Raw genomic sequence first — 22360 nt, 5'->3', positions numbered from 1 at the left:
CGACTCAAGCACATCCCTCCCACCCGCCACGGTCAGGAGCCAGGGTGCACAGCGCCGCAGTCTCCGCTGGAGGGGCGCTAATGAAGAGAGGATGACAGGAGAGGGAAAGAACTACAATTCCCAGCATGCAGTGCGCAGCGCGGCTCCGGGCGAGGTCGGCCGTGCACTCGAGCGGGGTCTCAGCCCAGAATCCGGGCCCACGGCTGCGGGCTGACAAGGTGAGCGTCTGGCGTAGGATGTGAGTGAGCACGGAGGTGTGTTCCGGCGCCCCGGGTAGGCTTCTGGGAGCCAGCTCGCCCGCCCTGGCGGACCTCGGCAGTCCCATGGCCCGTGTCCCCACTGGTCCACACAGCCGGACGTGACGCTACAGCGGAGGAGGAAGGGAGAGGCGGAGCGTCGCGGTGACGTCCTCCCAAGATGGCGGAGAGAGAGTGAGGAAACTGTTTCCCTAGGGCGGCTACCGGTGAGTGCCGCCCTCTGCCTGGCCTGCGGTCCTCGCGCGCCTGGATCCCGGGGTCCGGCGGGGCCTGGCGCCTTGCAGCTCGGGCGCGCTTCGGGGTGGAGGCGGGTGTCCTGGGAGAGGCAGCCTCGGCGGCGGCTGGCGCTGCAGCCCGTGGGAACTCGCGGGAGTGCGAGCTGGGAGGAGGGCAGGGCAGCGGAGGCCGGCCGGGCGGCCGGGCGGCCGGGCTGGGGCTGTCACGCCGCGGCTGCCCGGCTTGCGGCGGCCGGCAAGGGGTGTGTCCTCCCCTGGGGAGTGACGGAGGCTCTGACAACCCGCGTCTGGTGCGGCGTTTCCGCCCCCTTGCACCTGCCTAGCGCTTGGAAGGGGCCGCACCGGCTGAGCCTACAGGTTTCCGTGATCAGAGAGCGATTTCAACAACTCGCGTCCCGTTCCTATCCCCGCGGCCTCAGGGAGTCAGTTCTTAGTTTGTTCAAGCACCTCCAGATAAATATTCCTCCTGAGCTTGAAAGTTTGAGGGGTCAACTATAACAGCTTAGGATTTTAAGACCCTTTTTACAACTCATGAAACTGGTTTCCTTCATTTATTGCATTAGTGTCCCAGTGCAGTAAAACAAAGAAAGGCACATAATCACCGTGTGTGTTTGATGAGGCTTTGGGGAAGGAAGGGGGCGCGGGAAGTGAGAACTCCATTCTTCCTGTTTAGTCTTGTTCCTTCTCCACTCTCCCGTCTCTGCCTGATCTGATGAGGGCTGATGGTTATTGATTCGCTGTTTCTTTTTGTCTTTTAGATCAAGGGTAAAATTCCATTCTGATATCAAAATGCAGTATTCACACCACTGTGAGCACCTTTTAGAGAGACTGAACAAGCAGCGGGAAGCAGGATTTCTTTGCGACTGTACCGTAGTGATTGGCGAGTTCGAGTTTAAGGCGCATAGGAATGTGCTTGCCTCCTTTAGTGAGTATTTCGGTGCGATCTACAGAAGCACTTCTGAGAACAATGTTTTTCTTGATCAGAGTCAGGTGAAGGCTGACGGATTTCAGAAACTGTTGGAGTTTATATATACGGGAACTTTAAATCTCGACAGGTAAAGTACACGTTTTTACTCAGTTATAAAAGCTAGTCAGTCTTCAGAGCTAAAATAGATTCATATTTTTTTTACCATTCACTCTCTACACTCATTCTCAATGTTGACATGCACTATTATATGCATACACATGTGTTTGTGTGTGTATGTGTATATATACATATATCTGTACATATACGTACTATACACAACATGCATCACACACACACACACAGCTTCATTAGCTTTGTTTAGGATGAAAAGATGTTTGATAACCACAAAAAAACCCTTAAAATCAAGAATTCTGTCCGACGTACTTATTCACTTGGGGGAAAAAAGCTCTCTATTTGAATTTTGCAAATGTGAAGTTTCAACAGTGACTTCTAAGTGAATTTGAATTTCCCGTTGCTTTTGGTCTTGGTGTTCCCTGGGCCTTCTCCCCCACTCTGTCCCTTGCTTCTTATGAGGTTTTGGAGTAGTGTTGAAAGAACCACCTCTGGCTCATGTCCTAGTGCTTTGACTGCTAACTCATGTAACAATGTGCACGACTTTCTGATCATGGTTCTAGAAGGTAACTTTGTGGGAATATGAGTAACAATAACTCTGTTACTGTTGTTAGCCTACCCAAAGCTCCAGGCAAGCCAGAGGTTTACTGTGCTGCTCTTCAGACTCTAACTCCTGGCCCCAGTGGCGCCTCCAGTGGTCAGGTGCTTGCCTTGCAAGTGTGAGAACCTGATTTTGGATTCCTAGCACCAATAGGAAAGCATTTGTGTAATCCCGATGCTGCTGGGGTGGAGCTCACTAGCTGGCCAGCCTGCCCAGCAGAATCTGTGAGCTTCAGATTCAGTGAGGGCACCTGCCTCACATAATAAGGTGAAGAGTCACCAAGGAAGATACCGAGTCAGCTGTGGCCTCCACACACAAATACACATGCATCTGCATGTCCATGTGCACACGAATGCACACATACTGCTACCTCCAAAGATGCTTGCTGCTGCCCCTTCAATAGCAAGTAGGTTTTCAGAGTCTCAGAGTAGAGATATATTGTTTCCTCTATATGAAAATTAGACTAATAGTGATACATTCCTAGTTGTAGAAGAAGAGGTAGAGAGGGAAAAAACGAAATCTGGTCACATTATACTTGCCTTCTTTCCTTCATTTAGACTATTGACTGATAGAACAGATTTACAGGTCAGTCATGGTGGTGCAGGCCTTTAATCCCTGAACCTGGCATGTAGAGGCAGGTGTATCTCTTGAGTTCCAGGCCAGCCAGAACTACCGAAAGAAAAAATTATAGACATTGGAATTGTATCTCTCTGGCTGGCTGATCATGTATCTCCATTAATAATGCCTCTCTGGGCCTTAATCTCCTCATAAAAGTGAGTAGTAGTAGCTATTGGTGTTATTTTAAAGATTAAGGGAAGATTCCTTGAAGCCCCCAGCTTACAACGAACATTAGTTTTCTTCATGTTTCATCTCTTTACTCGGTGCCCTGTTTAGGTCTACATTTCTTAAATGAAAATTAGAAGGGAAAATCATGAACTTCTGCTACCTACTGATAAGCACTGTCTTCGTACATAATCTCTTCCAGACCATCTTTACGGATGCATGCATATACACAATTCAGATTCTTTCCTTTGTCTTGTAGCTTATTGTGGAATATACTTCTTATACATGCTAGAATCAAGATGCCTCTTGATTGTAACAAGCAGAGATAAATTAATCTCCCACAGTTATTTAAATGTGGTAAATAATTGATTAATTGGATGCTTTGATGATTGAGTGCTTCTAGTTAAAGAATGTAGAATATTTACTAGTAACTTCAGAGTAGTGGATTTTGGTAAACTTTTTGATTTTTACCTTTTAGGGTTTTTTTTAGTTTCAGTTTCCTTTTTCTTTTCTATTTTTTTAGAGACAAGATCTCTTTCTGTAGCTTAGACTGACCAGAAAGAAACTCTGTAACTGAGGATGGCCTCAAATCCAGTCCCCAGACTGCTAGGATTACTGACACAAGCCTCAGCCTCAGTACTGAGATTAAAGACACACATCACCATCACCCGGCTGGTTTCTCTTTCTTTCTTTCTTTCTTTTTTTTTTTTTTTTTTTTTTTTTTTTTTTTTTTTTTTCGAGACAGGGTTTCTCTGCGTAGCTTTGCGCCTTTTCCTGGAACTCACTTGGTGTTCCAGGCTGGCCTCGAACTCACAGAGATCTGCCTGCCTCTGCCTCCCGAATGCTGGGATTAAAGGCGTGCGCCACCACCGCCCAGTGGTTTCTCTTTCTTAATTCACTGTTTGTGAAAAAAATCTTAAATTGACTTGAACATCCTGGAAGCACATTCCTTTGTGCCTTCATGCAAAGAGCCAGTGTAAAGAAGAGCAAGTGTTTAGTTCCCCCCACCCTCACCCCTACCCCCGCCCTCCACCTGTGTGTGTGTGTGTGTGGTGTGTGTGTGTGTGTGTGTGTGTGTGCGCGCGCGCGCGCGCGCACGCGCGCACCTGCCTATGCCTGCCTGTGTCTTTCCTGGTGAGTGGTTATTATACTGGTGTGAACCTAGCCTGAAGTCTAAACGATTTATCCTGAAATAGGAAGGACAGTATTTAGCTATTAACTTAGCAGGGCTGGACTCTACCAGGTCCAAGCCCTTCCCCCTTCTGTCTCTCTTGCTAAACCATTAGATTACATTCCTCAAGCTAGTCACCAAGGTCCAGTCCCTTATTTGGTCACTTCCTTATGCCCAACTCATTCCCGAGGCTGATCACCAAGGTCCAGCTATCAAAACATCAAGGTTCAGCAGCCAAAGTTCATTATTTGTCTACATTGGCTGACCTGTCCATCTGGACTCACCAAGTCACCCTGGCACTCACTTCCCCTTTATTCCTTAAAAACTCTCTCTTGCAGAGACGCCTGCTGATGTCTTTACCCCATCCAAAGGCAGCCACCCCCACCCCCTGCCCTGCCCCAATCTCAGGAGTAATGAAATCTCCTTTGGTGTCTGGGTATGTTCTGTGCCACCTCCAAGGCCGCCCCACCTCATTGATAACATAACTGGGATTGGTTTATAGGACCACCCTCCACCACTCAGTTCTTGCGCCTTCTGGACTACTATCTGGCACCTGCCGCCTTCATACAGCAGTGGCTATTGGTGAGTTTCCTGTTACTAGCCATCTTGAACACTCCCCAAAACATCAGGTGATGACTGTTGACCGTCCTACGCCCCTGCTCTGTCTAGTGGGTGGCATGCTCCCTGAGATGGCTGGCAGGCACATTCCATTCAGTTCAGCTTGGCTGGAGGTTTTCTGTTTTTCTTATCAAGGCTCTTCTGCCGAAATCTGGTGTCTGTTCCAAACAGTCCCAAAATGCCATCAGCAGGTCCCCGGCTTTCTCCTCAGACCATTGTGTCTCCGTCTTGGTGGCAGAACTTGGGTGACAGTCCCTCCTCCCCAGAGACCTCCCTATTAGCCATCAAACCCTCACTCACTGGCCACCGTTAGTGATGAGATGGTTCCAGCAACTCCACTCAAACCGACATTACTGGTGCGTCTTGGTACTCGAGAACGGCCCTTATACCCCAGACGGTCAGACAGAAAGGACCTTGACAACTCTCGTGGCTGTGGAAAGATGAAGGAGACCCCTTTCTTCTCCCTACCAGCCTTCCCTCACTGGATTCTGTATGTCTGCCCTTGTTCCAGGCCTTCTTCCCTACACCTTCTGTCCTATCTCATGTCCTGTTGGCCATCAAAATTTTCTGTTCTGTTGCTTTTTTCCCCCCTCCCTTCCTCCTTCTCTCCCTTCCTTCCCTCCTTCTTTCCAGAGAGAAAGAAAGACATTCATTTTGGGGAGCTATTAAGAGCCAAACTAATCCTTTGGTCCCACTGATAAGCACCCTCCCTGCTTCCACCCTCTCCCCCATCACAGCTACCTTCCTTTCAGTCCTTTCCCCTCCCCTCTGCCTCTCATCTTGCCCAGGCTTCTCCTCTTGGTTGGCAGCTCCCGCCCCCAACTCAGGTTCATGTTCACTCTGGACTCTACAGATGTCTCTGCCTCTAACTATGTCTCCCTTTTATCTACAGTAAGCCTTCTCCTCCACCATACCTAGGAGCAGTCAAGTCCATCCATCCTCCCTCCCTTCATTCATTCATTCATTCATTCATTCATTCATTCATTCATTCATTTATTGTCATTCAACTGTTCTTGCAGAGGATTCCAGTTAAGTTCACAGCACTCAGGGTGGCTCTAGAGGAATCTGATGCCCTCTTCTGGTTTCTGTGGACATCTGTATTCATATACACTTTTCCCAACACATACACGTGCACATAATTAACAAAAATATATCTCATTTTAAAAAAAACTATTATTGCATGTGTATGGGTGTTTAGCCTGTGGGTATGTCTGTGTATCATTTGCATGCCTGGTGCCCATGGAAGCCAGAAGAGGGCGTTGGGTCTCCTGGAACTAGAGTGAGCCACTATGTGGGTGCTAGGAATGGAACCCAGGCCCTCTGGAAAACACCCAGTGCTCTTAATTGCTGAGCCATCTCTCCAGCCCCCCAAAATGAATGTCTTTCTTTCTCTCTGGAAGGAAGAGAGGGAGGGAGGGAAGGAGGGAGGAAGGGAGGAAGGAGGGAAGGAGGGAAGGAAGGAAGGAAAGAAAGAAAGAAGCAACATAATAGAAAATAAGTGATCTTAAGAGTTAGATTGCTTTGGTTATTTCTTGGTTCTAACGAGTTACTTAAATTCTTTGGCTCTTTTGGGGGAGAGAGAGTGGGAGAGAATATGTGTGTATGTGTCTGTATTGATTAGAATTGAACCCAGTGCTTCATGTATGCTAGACAAGCATTCTCCCACTGAACTTCCCCAGCCACAGCCCTTGAGAATTATTATACTTAATTAAATAATCTTCAGTGACTATTTAAAAGGTAAAAATGAATTTGGAAGCACTGTAGCTTGATGCATGTAAAGAAAACCACATTTAAAAAAGACTCACTTTACTAATTTTTTTCATGTATTTATACATGTGTGGATGCTCTTGGAGGCCAGGAAAGAGCACTGGGTCCCGTGGAACTTGAGCCACCTGATGGAGGTGCTGAGAACTGACCTGTGCTCCTTTTTAAGAGCAGTGAGAGCACTTAACCTCCTCAGCCCCAAGAAGATCAGTTTTTCAAGTAAAACTATAATTGCTTTTCTTCATCTGGTGTCTTCATTGAGATTATAGGCTGTGGAATAGTTTGTGGAAATTATTGTTTTGGCATTGTATAGTTAGTATGTGACTTAATGCTAGTTTTGTTATTTTTAGAGTTTATTTCTCCCTGTTTTCTGTTTGATGGTTCATTTGATGGAACACAAAGCACAAATATACTTTGAGACCAATAGATTTATTTTAGTTAAATGTATTAAGTGGTAGAGCAGATTTTATTTTTATCCTATGAAAATATATATAATGAAATGTTTATCGTCAGTGTTGATGCTGTAATGTACATTGTAAAGTACAGTTTGTATTAGAGAATACACTTTCTAATATAGAGAATTAACTCAATTGTAAAGATTCATGATCTATTCTAAATCTATTCACAATGAGCCTATAAGAAAATATCTTGAATAATATTTTCTTATCTAGGGATGAGACTCAAACACACTATATGCCAGAAGTTGATATGTAATAAGTTTAAAAATTTGAATGGATTTTCCCAGAGAATAAAATATTTTCAGCTGGTGAATAGGTTTCCAAATTCCATACAGCTCTTTAGCCTACAGTGAGAAAATGATTGTCATAAAAGACATTTTAGACGGCCAGGAGAATAGTAAATGAGGTGAAAGTACAACTCAGTGGCATTGGAGACAAAGGTGGGACTAGATGGTGGTGAGAAGTTGTAGAGAGCAGTGCACGTGCAAGATAGTTTCGGAGATCCCAGACAGTCAGTGTTCTGGTTGTTTTTATTTTACTTCAAAGTTTATTCCCTCTTAAAAAAGCAGTAACAATATTGTCATTATTATATGTTATCAACTATAATTGGAACCTATTTCTGACTTACAGGGAAGAAAACAGAAGAGAGCTTTGTTAGTGAACCAAGTAACACTTGGCAAAATGGCCAGCAGGAAGTTTACTTGAGGGTGTGTATCTATATGCTTGTATTAGCTCAAGATGTCACACTTCAATCTTATTAGCAGTTTATTAATACCAACTAAACTCTTGTTTTTACAACTTAGGAATTTTAAGCCAGTGATGTCTCACCCTGGTTAATTCATAGAATGCTGGATCCAGTGCTAAATACACCAATCACCTCTTTTCTATACTATAAATGTCTAATAATACTCCTCTTGGTACCACTCTTGGTGGATAGTAAATATGACTGGAATGTTGAACAGTGTGACTTGTCTTTCCATACAAAGCTAGCATGATAAACTTTTCTGACAGTAAGCTGAGCTAGAGAGAGGTTAGCACATTATGAACTCTTGTCCCTCCCAATTTTAATCCATGGGCCAGCTACATTGACCTAACAGGGAGTGCATTACAGTTGCAGATTGTCTGGAACTATCATTGATGGCTGAATTTAGTCTTTCAGTCTTCATTAACAAGACCCCTCCATGATTCATATTGACAGTAAAGTTTGAGAAGCATAGATAAAAGTACCTCAGAGAGCAGAACAGAAAAGTAGGAAATATTTCATTGAACTCTGTTGCCAATCCAGAAAACTTGATTGGCATCTGAAGAAACCTTGGAAGAGATGGGAGGAAGCAGTGTATTGTCAACAACATTAAAAAAAAAAAAAAATAGCAGGGCATGGTACGCATGCCTTTATTCCCAGCACGCAGGAGACAGGGGCAGGTGAATGCTGAGTTTGAGGCCAGCCTGGTCTATAGAGTGAGTTTCAGGTTAGTCAAAACTACACAGTGAGACCCTGTCTCAAAAGAAAACAGATTTGTGTGTGTGTGTGTGTGTGTGTGAGTGCACATGCACATGTGTGTGCCACAGTGTACATGTGGACATCAGAGGACAGTTCTGGGGACTAGTTTCTCTTTCTTGTTGAGTCAGGGTCTTGTTTCTGTCTCTGTCTCACACCTTGGTGTAGGAACACTGAGATCCCAGGTATGTTGGCTCTTACGTGGGTTCCTTGGCTCTTTAGGCTTGCTCAGCTAACACTTCTACCTGTGGAGCCAGCTTGCTGACCACCCAACATCCAGTTTTCAATGCAAGTCTTTTTTTGCCTGTTTTTTAAGCAGCCAGAAAATATAACATTTTGCTATTCCATAATGGTTCATCAACATCTATAAGTAGGCATTCTTTTCATCTTTTTAGTATCTATAAAATTGGAGATACCTGCTCAAACAATCTGTAAAATTACATTTTATAAATTTGTTACTTAGTTTAAGTTTTTCCAGAATTCTGCTTCATTATTTCTTTAAAAGACATTCAAGTATATGTGCAGTTGCTTCAACTTTTCCTTTTGGTTGGAATATTGTCATCTAGCCTTGTTTCCTTACAGTTGGAATGTTAAAGAAATTCATCAGGCTGCTGACTATCTCAAAGTAGAAGAGGTAGTAACTAAATGTAAAATAAAGATGGAAGATTTTGCTTTTATTGCTAGTCCCTCTTCTACAGAAATATCTAGTATTACTGGAAACATCGAATTGAATCAACAGACCTGTCTTCTTACTCTGCGAGATTATAACAATCGGGAGAAATCAGAAGTGTCCACAGACTTAGTTCAGGCAAATCCTAAACAACGTTCATTGGCAAAGAAATCGTCTCAAAGTAAAAAGAAGAAAAAGGCTTTCAATTCTCAGAAACCAGGGCAGAATAAAACAGTGCAATATCCCAGTGATGTTTTAGAGAGTGCATCTGTTGAATTATTCCTAGATACAAATAAATTGTCCTCCCCTGTGGTCGAACAAGTCATCCAAGGAAATGATAATTCAGAACTTGAGTTGACCTCAGTTGTGGAAAATACTTTTCCAGCACAGGATATTGTGCAAACTGTTACAGTCAAACGGAAACGTGGAAAGTCACAGTCACACTGTGCTCTGAAAGAACACTCCATGTCTAATATAACCAGTGTAAAGAGTCCGTATGAACTGGAGAACACTGGGGAAGAGCTGGATCAGCGGTATTCGAAGGCCAAGCCAATGTGTAACACATGCGGGAAGGTGTTTTCAGAAGCCAGCAGCTTGAGAAGGCACATGAGAATACATAAAGGAGTCAAACCCTACGTCTGCCACTTGTGTGGAAAGGCTTTTACCCAGTGTAACCAGCTGAAAACACATGTAAGAACTCATACAGGTAAGACTGCTGTGTGATGGGTTTGTTTTTTTGTTTTCTGTTCTATTTTGGTACTAGGGATTGAACCCAGGACCTTACCTGAGCACACACCGTACTAAGTTGTATCTCCAGCCAGTAGAGATGATATGAACATACAGCATTGACAGCCTTGCCACAAAATTGGCCATATTCTTTTATTTGTAAGACGTTTTAGCATTAGACTCTTAAACTCTTATTTGTAATTGTAACCAAGTATTTAACAGCTCCTTGTTATAATTGACATTTTAAGTTCTAGTGCAATGGGTCCTTACGTCATTTTCTCTCATAACAAGCGCAAACTTGGTCCCAACCCCTGGCCCTAGCTGGGTATTGAACCTAGGGCCTTGAGCATGCTCTGTAGCTAGAGTTTTCCTGCCTTGCCCACAGTCAGGACAAATCTTTGTCACCCGCCAGTCCCACAGCCGCTCAGACCCAACCAAGTAAACACAGAGACTTATATTGCTTACAAACTGTATGGCCGTGGCAGGCTTCTTGCAAACTGTTCTTATAGCTTAAATTAATCCATTTCCATAAATCTATACCTTGCCATGTGGCTGGTGGTTTACTGGCGACTTCACATGCTGCTGGTCATGGCGGCGGCTGGCGGTGTCTCTCCGCCTCAGCCTTCCGCTTCCCAGAATTCTCCTCTCTCCTTGTCCCACCTACTTCCTGCCTGGCCACTGGCCAATCAGTGTTTTATTTATTGACCAATCAGAGCAATTTGACATACAGACCATCCCACAGCAATGCTCTGCAAGTACTCCCCCACTAAGCTATAGCCCTTTCCCTTCCCATGTGACTTTTTTTGTTTTGAGACTGTGTCTTGCTAAGTTGTCTAAGATAGCCTTGAACTTGCTGTGTAAGTCTTGGATTTGTAATCCTCCTGCCTCAGCCTCCAGAGTAATTAGGATTATAGAGCTGTACCATTAGGCCTGGCTTGGTTCTAGCTTTTAAAGTATTTAACAGAGACAATTATTAAAACTCAGTCCAATTTTCACATATTACCAGTACTTCTCATTACATGCTTCTAGACTTCACTGGTTTTTTTGAACATCATTCTCAGCTTCTCTGTTACCTGCTTTGCATGACCTGCTGGCAAAGTGTGAGCATCCATTGTTACATGTAGGCTTGTGTTTTCTCATTGTTCTTGCTGTTCACTGTTAGGATTAATCTCTTTCCTCCTAGTGTTTTCAATAGTCTGAAGGACTTCCCATTTGCCTTGGCTACTTAGAAGTTACCATTTTCTGAAAACAAAACCAGTACCATTGGTACTCTTAAAAGCCTGAAAAGTTTATGACCTTAGCAAGTTAAACGGGATTTTTTTTCCTTCCTAATACAAATGTTATTGATCTTTTAGGGGAAAGGCCATACAAATGTGAACTGTGTGATAAAGGATTTGCTCAGAAATGCCAACTGGTCTTCCACAGTCGCATGCATCATGGTGAGGAAAAACCCTATAAATGTGATGTGTGCAATTTACAGTTTGCAACTTCTAGCAATCTCAAGATTCATGCAAGGTAAAAAAAACAAACCAAAAAACACGAGTTGTTTGACCTTTAAGTGAGTTAATTATTGTGACCTAATGAGTCCATTTTTACAAGTACCCAGAGCAAGCCTCACATTACCCCATGCTGATCATTTGATGCTTGCCCTGCCAGGTTATCACCTTGCTTTCATCTTCCTTGCATTTCCTCATTCCTCTCCTTTGGAATGGGAATTGTACCATGGAATTGATGTAAACCGTGTTTTGATTTTTACAAATGCTCACAACTCAGAGTTGCCCCAAGTCTCGGAAACTTTAGACCTGGACTTTTGACTCTTAGAGATGGATGGATGCATTTTCATGTGAGATGGGCTTGAACATTTGGGGCTAGAGGTAGATTATAGTTTGGATCTGAAATACTTCCCAAATGCTCATTTGTGGAAGGCCGAGTCCCCAGTGCAGCAATGTTGAGGTGATGTTTGAGGAAGTGGCTCTGACCTCATCAGAGAGTTAGGGGAGGTGACATTTTAGGTGTGGAAACCTGGTTAAATAACTGAGTCCGGAGCTTCTAGGGATTGTGTCTTGCCCTGGCCACCCTTGCAAGCTCCTCCTCTGCCTCTTCTTCCTGATTGCTGTGATATCTCTACGGCGCCCCATGGACCATGACTACAGTGGACTCCAAATGCCAGTATGGAGCATGGCTACATGGGGCTATGTGGGCAGGGTGCCTAGTACTTTATTCTCAAGCAAGTGAATTGACATTTTCATACCCATAGCTTTTGATGGGTAAGATTTGGCCAATTTTTTCCTCTTTATTTATTTATTTTTTTGATTTTTTGAGACAGGGTTTCTCTATGTAGCTCTGGTTGTCCTGGAACTTGCTCTATAGACCAGGCTGGCTTTGAACTCACAGAGATCTGCCTGCCTCCGCTAAGATTAAAGGTGTGCACCATTACGCCCGGCTTTTTTTTTTTTTTTTTTTTTTTTTTTTTTTTTGAGACAGAGTCTTGCTGTATATCCCAGGCTGGTCTCTAGCCCCAAATCCCCCTACTTCTCCCTCCTGAGAGCTGAGATTACAAAAATATACCATTGATTGGAATTATCATTTGCTTGTTTTGTTTTGTGGTGCTAGGAATTAAACTTAGACTTCCAGCGTGCTTTCCAGCTGAGCTGTTTCCAGTCGTTGACTTTGTTTTCACTGTGCTCATCTGTTCTTCAGCTGTGTCCTCCTTGGCCCAACTTCACCTACAATTCTTTTCTAGCCAAACCTCCAAGTTTTTCCAAAGTTTCCACTTTGCTTTTACTCACTGTAAATCTGGCTAAAAGTAGCAAGTAATGCTTATAACATCTGTGTACTGTGCAGCCTTGAAATGTCTTCCACTGGAAGAATTAAGTCTTTAAACCCAGCTCAGAGTCTCAGAGCATGGATAAAATGTAAACAAGTTATTTGCCAGATGCAAAATTGTTCTCAAGTTCAGTTCCCGGTGGCGTTATTTCCTTCTGTAACTCATGAGCACAGTCTTTATTGTCATTTTTCATTTGCTGTCATTCTTCCTCCCTCTCTCCCCTTTCTAAAAACTGTGTTCCAGTTGACCTCAACTTTTTAAGGTGTCCGCCTCAGCCTCAGGAGTGTTTTCGGCAAGTGTCCATCATTCTTACTTCTGGCTTCTATCCACATTTCTATCAGAATTATGGTCTTCTAAATTTACATCAGAATGACCCACTAAGCTCTGCTTGCATCTTCTAGAACTTCTCTAACCTGCATCTCTAAACTTTCCCTAGCTCCTCCTAAAGTCAGTTCTAAAAGCTCCTGGACCACATTGTGAGATACAACCACAGTGAACTCATCACTGGTACTACTTTTTTTCTATATACCCAGCTGTTACTGAGACATTATCTGAGGCAATTACCCTAAGATGGAAAGTACTATGTTGGCAGATAGTTGCGGAGGTTTCAGCCCAAGGTCTGTTGGTCGCGTAGCGCCTGGGCCTTAGGTAAGGCTAACCAGTATGACAGAGAGGGCACGGTGGAGTCCACCTCTCATCTTATGGCAGTCCAGAAGCAGAGGCTGACGAGGGGACTTGGAACAAGATATAGTTCTCCAAGGTGTAAACTTGGAAACTCAGTGACCTAGTTCTTCTAACAAGGCCCTACCTCCTAGTTTCCATCACCTAAAGGGGACCACGCCTTTGGCACTTGGCCTTTAGGGAGCATTCTAGATTCAAACTATTAACACTCGGAGTTAGGGGATTTGTTTTAGCTGAACTAAAACAAATTTGAACTGTCATTTGAACCTTCAAGTGACAGTCAGAAAGAGAACAAGATATATATGTACAGATGCTCTAGGTAGGGTGCTATGATATGGAACTTTTCTTTCTTTAAATTACATTTTTGTTTATTCTGTGTGTGTTTGTGTATACCTGTACTATGGATGGCATGCCTGTGGAGGCCAGAGGACAACCTGAGTGATCAAACTTAGGTGGCAGCAGGTACCTTTACCTACTGAGCCAACTCACTGGCCCCAGATTTTCTTCTGATTAAGTTTTTCTCAGTAAACTATGTAGCAGCTGTCAGCTGGGGGTGAAGGTAGATGAGAAGGAAGAACTTTTGACCAGTAAGATGGACTGGCAAAATAATTGCTGTATTTGGGGTTTGGTGATAACTGTTGTATTAGTTGGTTTTTGTCATATGTAGGAAGTGGGAATCTTGGTTGAGAACATTCCCTCCATCAGGTTGCCTGTAGGCAAGCCTATAGGTCATTTCCTTGATTAACGATTAATTTGAGAAGGCGCCCCCCCCCCTCACTGTGGTTGGTGCCAGACATGGGCAGGTGGTCCTGGGTGTATAAGAAAGCAGGCTGAGCAAGCCATGGTGAGCAAGCCAGTAAGCAGCATCCCTCCATAGCCTCTAATTCAGTTCTTGCCCTGACTTCCCTTAGTGATGGATTATGATGTGGAAATATAAGCTGAAATGTACTTTAGGTTATGATCTTTATCACAGCAACAGAAACTCCAAGACAACTATATAATGATAGCAGAAGTTTTTTAACTTCTTTCTCTACTACTGTTTTGAGACGTAAAAAAAAAAATTTTGGAGCAGGGGGTGGGGTGGGGGGTGTAGGGTTTTACATAGAAACAACTATTGAATTTAAATGTGTAATCTTAGCCTATTAAGATGAAATAAAATGCTGCATGAAAAATTATGTAAGAAATCCTTCATCTATACATTGACCTCCAGATTGCTTTACTTACTGTTATATTACTTTGTATTTACTAATAGGAAGCACAGTGGAGAGAAGCCATATGTTTGTGATAGATGTGGGCAGAGATTCGCCCAAGCCAGCACACTGACCTATCATGTCCGTAGGCATACTGGAGAGAAGCCTTACGTGTGTGACACCTGCGGAAAGGCGTTTGCTGTCTCTAGTTCTCTGATCACTCATTCTCGGAAACACACAGGTAAGAGGGAATACAGAGAGGTACTGGCTGCGGTGAGGCTGTAGATAAAAGAGATGGGAATTGTTCCCTTACAAAAGATAGATTAGATGTCTTAGTTAGATATCTGCATTGGTGTTTTTGAAGTTATGTTCATGATTTCACATAACTCTTGGATTAAAAATCTGACATTTTCTAGAATAATACAAGGAAGATGAAAACTTACCTTGTAGCTTATACTTATTAAAGCAGGATAATTCTGAGGATATATAAATTGAATTGAGACATGTTTTTATGACTAGAGAAAACCTTGTTAGCCTTTTTTTTTTTTTTAATCTCCTTTAAATAGGCGTGTGAAAGGGGAGTTAAGTGGGAGCTGGGTTGGGTAGGAAACTTGTTTTGTGGCTTGCTACCTCCTTTGCATAGACATTCTGAGTTTTGCAACCCAGACATGCATCAAGTGCAAACCACAGCTCTGAAACCCGGTGACCCTTCACTTGTACGGTGGATTGCTGAGCATGGTCTTCTTAAATGTGCATGTTCGTCTTGAATAATAAAGTAGAAGCGAGATTTGAAATGTGGCTTAACTTAACATGCTCTTACTCTTAAGAAACACATTGTCCAGGTGATCTCTTCTAGGAGAGAAGAGACATTTGCAGAAGGAATGTTTTAGTATGTGAAAAGTATCAAGCTAGACAGATAATATAAAATAATAGTTTGTTATGTTGAATTACTGAAAATGCCTCTAAGATACAATGTAGAAGGCTTTCCTATAGATGATATTTTTAAAAGATTACTTTAGATCACTTGTGATTGATAAATATTATATTGGTATAGTACACCACTTCGCTATCTTTTATTTTCCATCTAGGTGAAAAACCATACATATGTGGTATTTGTGGGAAAAGTTTTATTTCCTCAGGAGAGCTCAACAAACACTTTCGATCCCATACAGGTCTGTGTTTAGGGAGAACGTATTATTTTTTGTTCTCTCTTAATTCCTTTGTATGTAAACCTTGGCTTTGAAACCATTGTGGGCTATATAGTATCTAGTCATTACTTCGTGATAAAAGTTTTTAATGTATACATATCAGGTTTTTATTTGTTCATTTCTTTCTTTTATCTTTTTTTAGTTGTTAAGAGTATAATTTAAATTTGGTTAAGAATTGTGTACATTTTCTAAGAAATATGCCAGATATCCATCAAACAAAAACACTTGCATTAAATTGAATAAATATATCAAAAATGAATAGATAATACCAAGGAACTATCAGAATTATAAAGTAGTGTTCTTATATGCAAGTTTTCAGAATAGATTATAATATCAACATGTTTGTTATAACATGTAATATGTAAATGGTATGAAGAAAATATTAAAAATTAAAAATTAAAAGAAAGGAAAATGCTACTCTTTGAATATACTGGCAATTTCTTTTCAAAACCTGTTTTCATAAATCTTATCCAAAGTAATGTGAATAGGCGGGCTTGGGGCATTCACTGCCAGCTCCTGTATTCTCATAGTCCTTGGGTTTGGGGTAAAGCATTAAATGGTTCTTGAGTCATCACCCAGCCCCATAGTGCTGGGGAGCAAACTCAGAGCTTAGCAGGTGCTCTGCTTGCCGTCTGCCTCTGAGCTACGGCCCAGCCTGGACAGTTCTTACTTGAAAACAATTATATGGTAGAATACTGTCAGTCTTTCTTAGAGGATTTCCTCATCTGTGAGGTGTATGAGAACAAAAATTGTAATTATACTTTTCCCTAGTTCTATAGCCAGGTTTTAGCATACAAATGGCATCCAATATGTATCTGATAGCAATAAAAAAGATTATTTTTGAGAATTTCAGATAATGAGAATGCTTAATTTCTCCTGAAATTGGGTTATACTTTTTATGAAGTAAAAGTGTATCTGTGTGTATAGGATTTCTCATCTCACTGTCATAACAAGTGATTAAAATAATTTTTTTGCTTTATTTTCATCAACATTTTGATAATTTTGTGTCAGCTAGCAATTTTTAAAATACTGAGTTTTTAAAGTTCTTACCTTGTTTTTCAGGAGAACGACCATTTATCTGTGAATTGTGTGGAAATTCTTACACAGACATTAAAAATTTGAAGAAGCACAAAACAAAGGTCCATTCTGGTAAGTGCGTGTGCAGAACATTTACTGCCCTGTTGGCACTGGTCCTGAGCATGCTGGGACATGCCTTCAAGAGTGTAAATTAGATGTATATTTAAAACCAGGTGTAGGCAGATGTGGTGGTTCACACTTCAAATCTTAGTACTCAGGAGGCTGAAGCAGAAAGATCTCAAATTCAAGGCCAGCTCGGCTACAAATCTAGTTGCTGGCCAGCTAGAGCCACATAGCGAAACCCTGTCCCCAAAAGCAAACAAATAAACAAAAAAATCCCCAACAAAACAGGACTCGAGGCTCCTGTGCTCAGGCCTAATAACCTAAATTCTATTCCCAGATCCCACAGATAACAAGAAAGAACAATTTCCTGAGAGCTGTCCTCTGAAGACACATATAGACACTAGCACGTACATACACCTAGTGAAGTAATTTTAGAAAACCACAAAACAGCAACGAAAACTTAGATATATACATATAAAGTAGCTTTATAATTTACAGAAAATTCCTCTTTCCACTTCTTTCGAAATATTGAACTTCATTAAAATAAACAACAATAACAACAAAACCAAAAACCTTCGGGGGCTGGAGAGGTGGCTCAGCAGTTAAGAGCACTGCTGCTCTTCCAGAGGACCTGGGTTAGAGTCCCAGCACTGTCATGGCAGCCCACCACTGTCTGTAACTCCTGTTCCCTCTACTGGCCCCACAGGCACCAGGTATACATGCAGGCAAAACACCCATGCATATAAAATAGTAATAATAAAATACTTCAGCTATTTCCTCCTTTAAAAATATGACTTGCCACAATGCATAGTGGCACATATCACACACAGAACTTAGGAGACAGAGGCAGGAAGAGTATGGTTCAGAGTGAGCTACATGGACATCCCTTTCTCAGAACAAACCATGACTTGTGAGTAGTTTCAAAAATGAAAGTAAATATAACAAGCTAAGTAACATTATTTTCAATAATGCCGTCTGGGTGATTCAGACAGTAGTTAGGAAGAAAAGGGCCATCATGAAGATCAACCTAGAAAAGTGGGAGGAAGTGGGTAGCTCAAAAATGATCTGTCAGTATAGGAAGTCATCCTGTAGACTTTTAGGCCTGAGACTCACCGTACTTATCATGGCATTCTACAAGAAGAAAAGTCTCACAAGCATGTAGATGATAATAAGTGGGTGTGGTAGAATGCTCACCCAGCATGCATGAGGTCCCAGGTGCAACATCCAGCACCACAAAACTAAACATGTTAATACCATTGTAAGGATTGAGGTAGAAACATCTAAAAACTGCAGTGATCTGTTCAACAGTCCATTTAATACCTACGGGGTTCACATAACTGCAGGGCATATGGAGTTGAACAAGAGCTTACAACCTTGATATAACATCAGAGATCTAACTAAATTAAAATTGTCAGACATTGTAAATACAAGTGCTAAAGAAGATAGTTCTTCTGAAGCATTAGAATGGGCTTAAGTTTAACCTGGACATGGTAGCCCATGCCTATCTGTAGTCCCAGTACTCAGGATGCTGAGGGAAAGCAGACTGACTGCAAGTTCAGAGCCATCTTGGGCTACATAATGACAGTATTTAAAGAAGGGGAGGGCTGTTAGGAAAGAAAAGACTTGTTTTTATAGAAGTTGAAGAGAGAAGAATTCAGAGGATGGAGATGGCAGGATGGGTTCATTCCAAGCAGCGGACATTGTGATGAGCCACTAAGACAAGACAGCACAGGTTGTTCCTTGACTGGTTCAACTAAAGAATACAGAGAATTGTAACTTAATGAAACACATAGTGCACTGTTGGCCATCTAATGCTGCTACTGAAGTCACATGCAGTTTTGGGTGGCAGCAGATGGCAGTAGTAAAGTGAAGACAAACTGCATCTCTAGTCAGTGTGGTAACTTGTCTAGTCAACAGTTTCTCACGTCTGGAGATAATGATAAGTGGTGTACTACAGACTTGAAGCCACAGAATAATATGAGCTGCTTATTAAAATATCCAGTGTACAAAGATTTATTTACTGCCCTTCTACATTTGGAAGGAATTAGAGAAGTCTTAACTGAGCATTTACCCTCAAGGAATGCATAGCCTAGTTAAGGCCTTGAGGCATGACTGAGTAGAGTATAAAACAAGAATAAGAGGGATGGGTGCCACAGGGCAGAATATGAAATTTGACAAATATGTAATAAGGTAGATAAGAAGAGGTTCACCCAGGTTTAGAATGGTTAAACCTATTTGTATAATGGCATTGGTGCTTGCTTGACCTTGCTCTTGAAGCCCAGACATGCCCAACACTAGTAGTATCAGTGCAAGCTTAAATCAGGCACATTAGTGAGAGAGAAACAGGTTGCACATGGGTGTGGAGGCCCAGCATAATTTCTAGGACCTGTATGTGGATTAGCCTCCCTCAGACAATCGTGTTTTGTATTGTTAAAGGCAATGTACTTTCTGACTTCCATTTCAGGTACAGATCAAACTCCAGATTGCAGTGTAGATGACCCTGCTTTAAGTGAACAAGATCCCACACAAAGAAGTCCTCTGTCAGAAACTCTAGATGTGAAGCCTTCTGATATGACTCTACCCTTAGCGCTTCCACTTGGAACTGAAGACCATATGCTGCTCCCTGTCACCGATAGTCAGTCTCCTACGTCAGACACACTGTTGAGGTCAACTGTGAATGGATATTCCGAGCCACAGTTGATTTTTTTACAACAATTATATTGACTTTGAGGACATGGAATTGCTAAGACATCCCTAGTAGTAAATATAAACGTCTCTGGTAAGGTGCATATTCATATTAATCCCCATTCATTTGAGCTGTGTGAACATTATTTTTCACTCCTGGAAGTAAAAGCACCTGACCTTGCATCCATCAGTGCTGGTTTTGACTTTTGGCTTTCACTGTAAGCAGCCTTTCCAGGAGTGATGTCCACTGTGGCAGCACTATTTTGGGTGGGTAAGTTGTAGACACTGTTCAAGCTGCCTTAATTCCATTTTTATTTTGCATTTTGGACTTCTTTGTTCCTGAGATAAAATCTGACCTGTGGGTTTTCATTGTTGTTCTCTTCTAACTGTTTAAGCAAAATCTACAGTAATATCAACTTCAAAGTGTTTCTGTTTATAAACCCTATGGAGCAGTAGGTAAACTGTTGGGGTTAAATTTCATATTTATACCTATGAAAATTTAGATACTAAGGAAGAATTGTGCTATTTATTAATATATTCCTTTAGAGGTAACTTTTTTAATGAAGCCAAAAGAAGTATTTCTCTTAAAACCCAGAAAAATGTATGTAAATTTTTGTTCATTTAGAATGAACTCAGTATTCTGGAGAAAACCAATAGTCCAATCAGTTTTTGTTTTGAGTTGAGACTATATTTTTTTAAATAGATATTTGGTGTTTTTAAGTGGTCAAAAGACAGTTTTGAAATTTGATTCATTTTATATTTTATTAGATTTGTAGATTATTGGAAGTGAATATATAACAGTTTGAAAATTTTTGATAAGCCTATCTTTTATCGGTTATGCACTTTTTAAAATAAATGTTCTAAAAAGAATTTTCTAGATATAAAATACATACTAGAAATCACTTGGCTTCTAAATTTGATATATTACATAGAAAAATCAACAATCTTGAGTAGCTTGCCTAAAGCAACACACGAACACACACAAATAGAATTACTATTCTAACTTCAATTATAAGCTACACTTTTTGGTTATCAGTTTATTTACCAGTTTATATTTGAGTTTTCTATAAGTATGGGTTTTTCAATTTTATAAATTACACTACACCTTTGGGTTGTTGGCTGTAGCTTCTTAGTGGTCTTTCCACTCCAGGTGGATGTAGAGGATTGAGTGACACCCATCCAGATACCTGCTGCCACTTTCCCCATCTCTCTATCCCCGCACATTAATTTATTTCACTGCCTCACCCCTGCATTTTAATTCTCAGTTCCAGAGAGTCAGTTCCCATAGCACTGATGAAAGTCGTGGTGACTATTTCTCATTTCTGCCGTGAATTAGTTATGCTTATTTGTTTTCATGATTTAAACTACACTGAAATAAATTCAATGTGTTTACCAATACTGAATTCTTTAGTCATAATTCCCTCTTTGGGTCCAAGTCTCGGAAATGAGAAGACATAATAAAAACACCCAATTCTTCCAGACTGAAGTAGTGATGCCATTTCTTAGAGCACATAGCATTTTCACAGTAAATTACCACCAGTGAGACTGACTTAACTGGAGAGAGTGAAAAATGCCTCCTTTGTATAATAAACTTACTATTTCATTATTTACCTAAGAAATCTGTGTGTACATTAAATGAACATACTAAGTTTGAATATAATTTGTAAGGTTATAAAATGGTCAGATAATCTATTCTGGTTTAAGATCAATGAAAATTTACTGGAATGTAACAAAACTAAAGAAAATTAAGAGCCAACCCTTTTTAACACATTTTCCAAAGTGGAGAGAGATTTAATTCACATCTTCATTAATCCAAGCATCTAACTGTAGTTGGCATTTTCTTTGGGCAGCCAGCTAGCTCCCAGATAAAGACATAGAGACTTATTATTATGAATGCTCAGCTTTAGCTTAGGCTTGTCCCACTAGCTCTTTTAACTTAATTTTACCTGTTTCTGTTCATTTTTGTTTTGCCTTGGGGCTTTTTACCTTTCTTTCATTCTGTATGTCCTACTTTCCTGCTTCCTCTGTGTCTGTCTGACCCCTGGCATCTCCCTGGCATCTCTTTTTCTTTCTTCCCTCCCCCTCCCTGAGTCTAAATTCCTCCTCCTATTTCCTCTTCCTGCCCAGAAATCCTATACCTCCTCCCTCACTATTGGCAGTTCAGCTTTTTATTAGACCAGTCAGGTGCCTTAGGCAAGGTAAAACAGCCACGAATCTTTACATAGTTAAACAAATATTCTGCATCATAAACAAATGCAGCACATCTTTGCATAGTTAAACAAATATTCTGCAATCTAATGAACATTTTTTTTAAGTGCTTTAGTTAGCTGGGCATGATAGCACATATCTGTAATCACAGCATTCTGGAAAGTTGAGGCAAGAAGATTAAAAAAAAAAAATTCCAAAAATCACTATGATGATGTCATAGTTATATGAGGGCAAAAATTGCCCAGTTTCCTCAAGTGTAATGATAGTCTTTTTTGTTAATTTATCTTTTTAAATTTTGAGATAGTCTTACTTCATAGCCCAGCCTGTCCTAGGACTTCTGTTTAACTAACCTGAGGTATCTATTCAAGATTCTCCTCCCTCGCCCTCCAGAACATGCAATACAATAGCCAACTTGGTAATTAGCATTTTGAAAGCTTCCAAATTTATTATTTTCAGTATTATTTCATATAATTGCAATATGGAATAGGTAGGGTTGGGTTTTTTTTATTTGCATTACCTGCATACTTAAAATTATTTTAAGTTGATGTGGCTTTAGTTATCGCTTGCTCTTCCATAATTACGTGTGAAGAAAGTTTAAAG

The 22360-nt window shown here is 41.3% G+C and overlaps 1 protein-coding gene across 4 annotated transcripts; it reads left to right on the top strand.

Annotated features, from left to right (window-relative positions):
- Positions 1-359: 359 nt before the first annotated feature.
- Mynn (myoneurin) lies at positions 360-20950 on the top strand. 4 transcript variants are annotated; one of them, XM_028872619.2, is made up of 8 exons: positions 360-463; positions 1252-1548; positions 9008-9801; positions 11177-11336; positions 14582-14760; positions 15608-15691; positions 16790-16876; positions 19332-20950. In XM_028872619.2, the coding sequence occupies exons 2-8, from the start codon at positions 1283-1285 to the stop codon at positions 19589-19591; spliced, it is 1830 nt and encodes a 609-aa protein (XP_028728452.1). In that variant the 5' UTR covers positions 360-463; positions 1252-1282; the 3' UTR covers positions 19592-20950. The 4 variants fall into 4 exon arrangements, with proteins under 4 accessions (XP_028728452.1, XP_028728453.1, XP_028728456.1 ...); XM_037206525.1 differs by lacking the exon at positions 360-463 and adding an exon at positions 7558-7634 and having other exon boundaries at positions 1532-1548; XM_028872620.2 differs by lacking the exon at positions 15608-15691.
- Positions 20951-22360: the final 1410 nt, after the last annotated feature.

This window comes from Peromyscus leucopus, chromosome 6 (assembly GCF_004664715.2).
Source record: "Peromyscus leucopus breed LL Stock chromosome 6, UCI_PerLeu_2.1, whole genome shotgun sequence".
NCBI lineage: Eukaryota > Metazoa > Chordata > Mammalia > Rodentia > Cricetidae > Peromyscus > Peromyscus leucopus.
The sequence above is the reverse complement of the archived record's forward strand: the minus strand, read 5'-3'. Positions and strand labels throughout refer to the sequence as shown.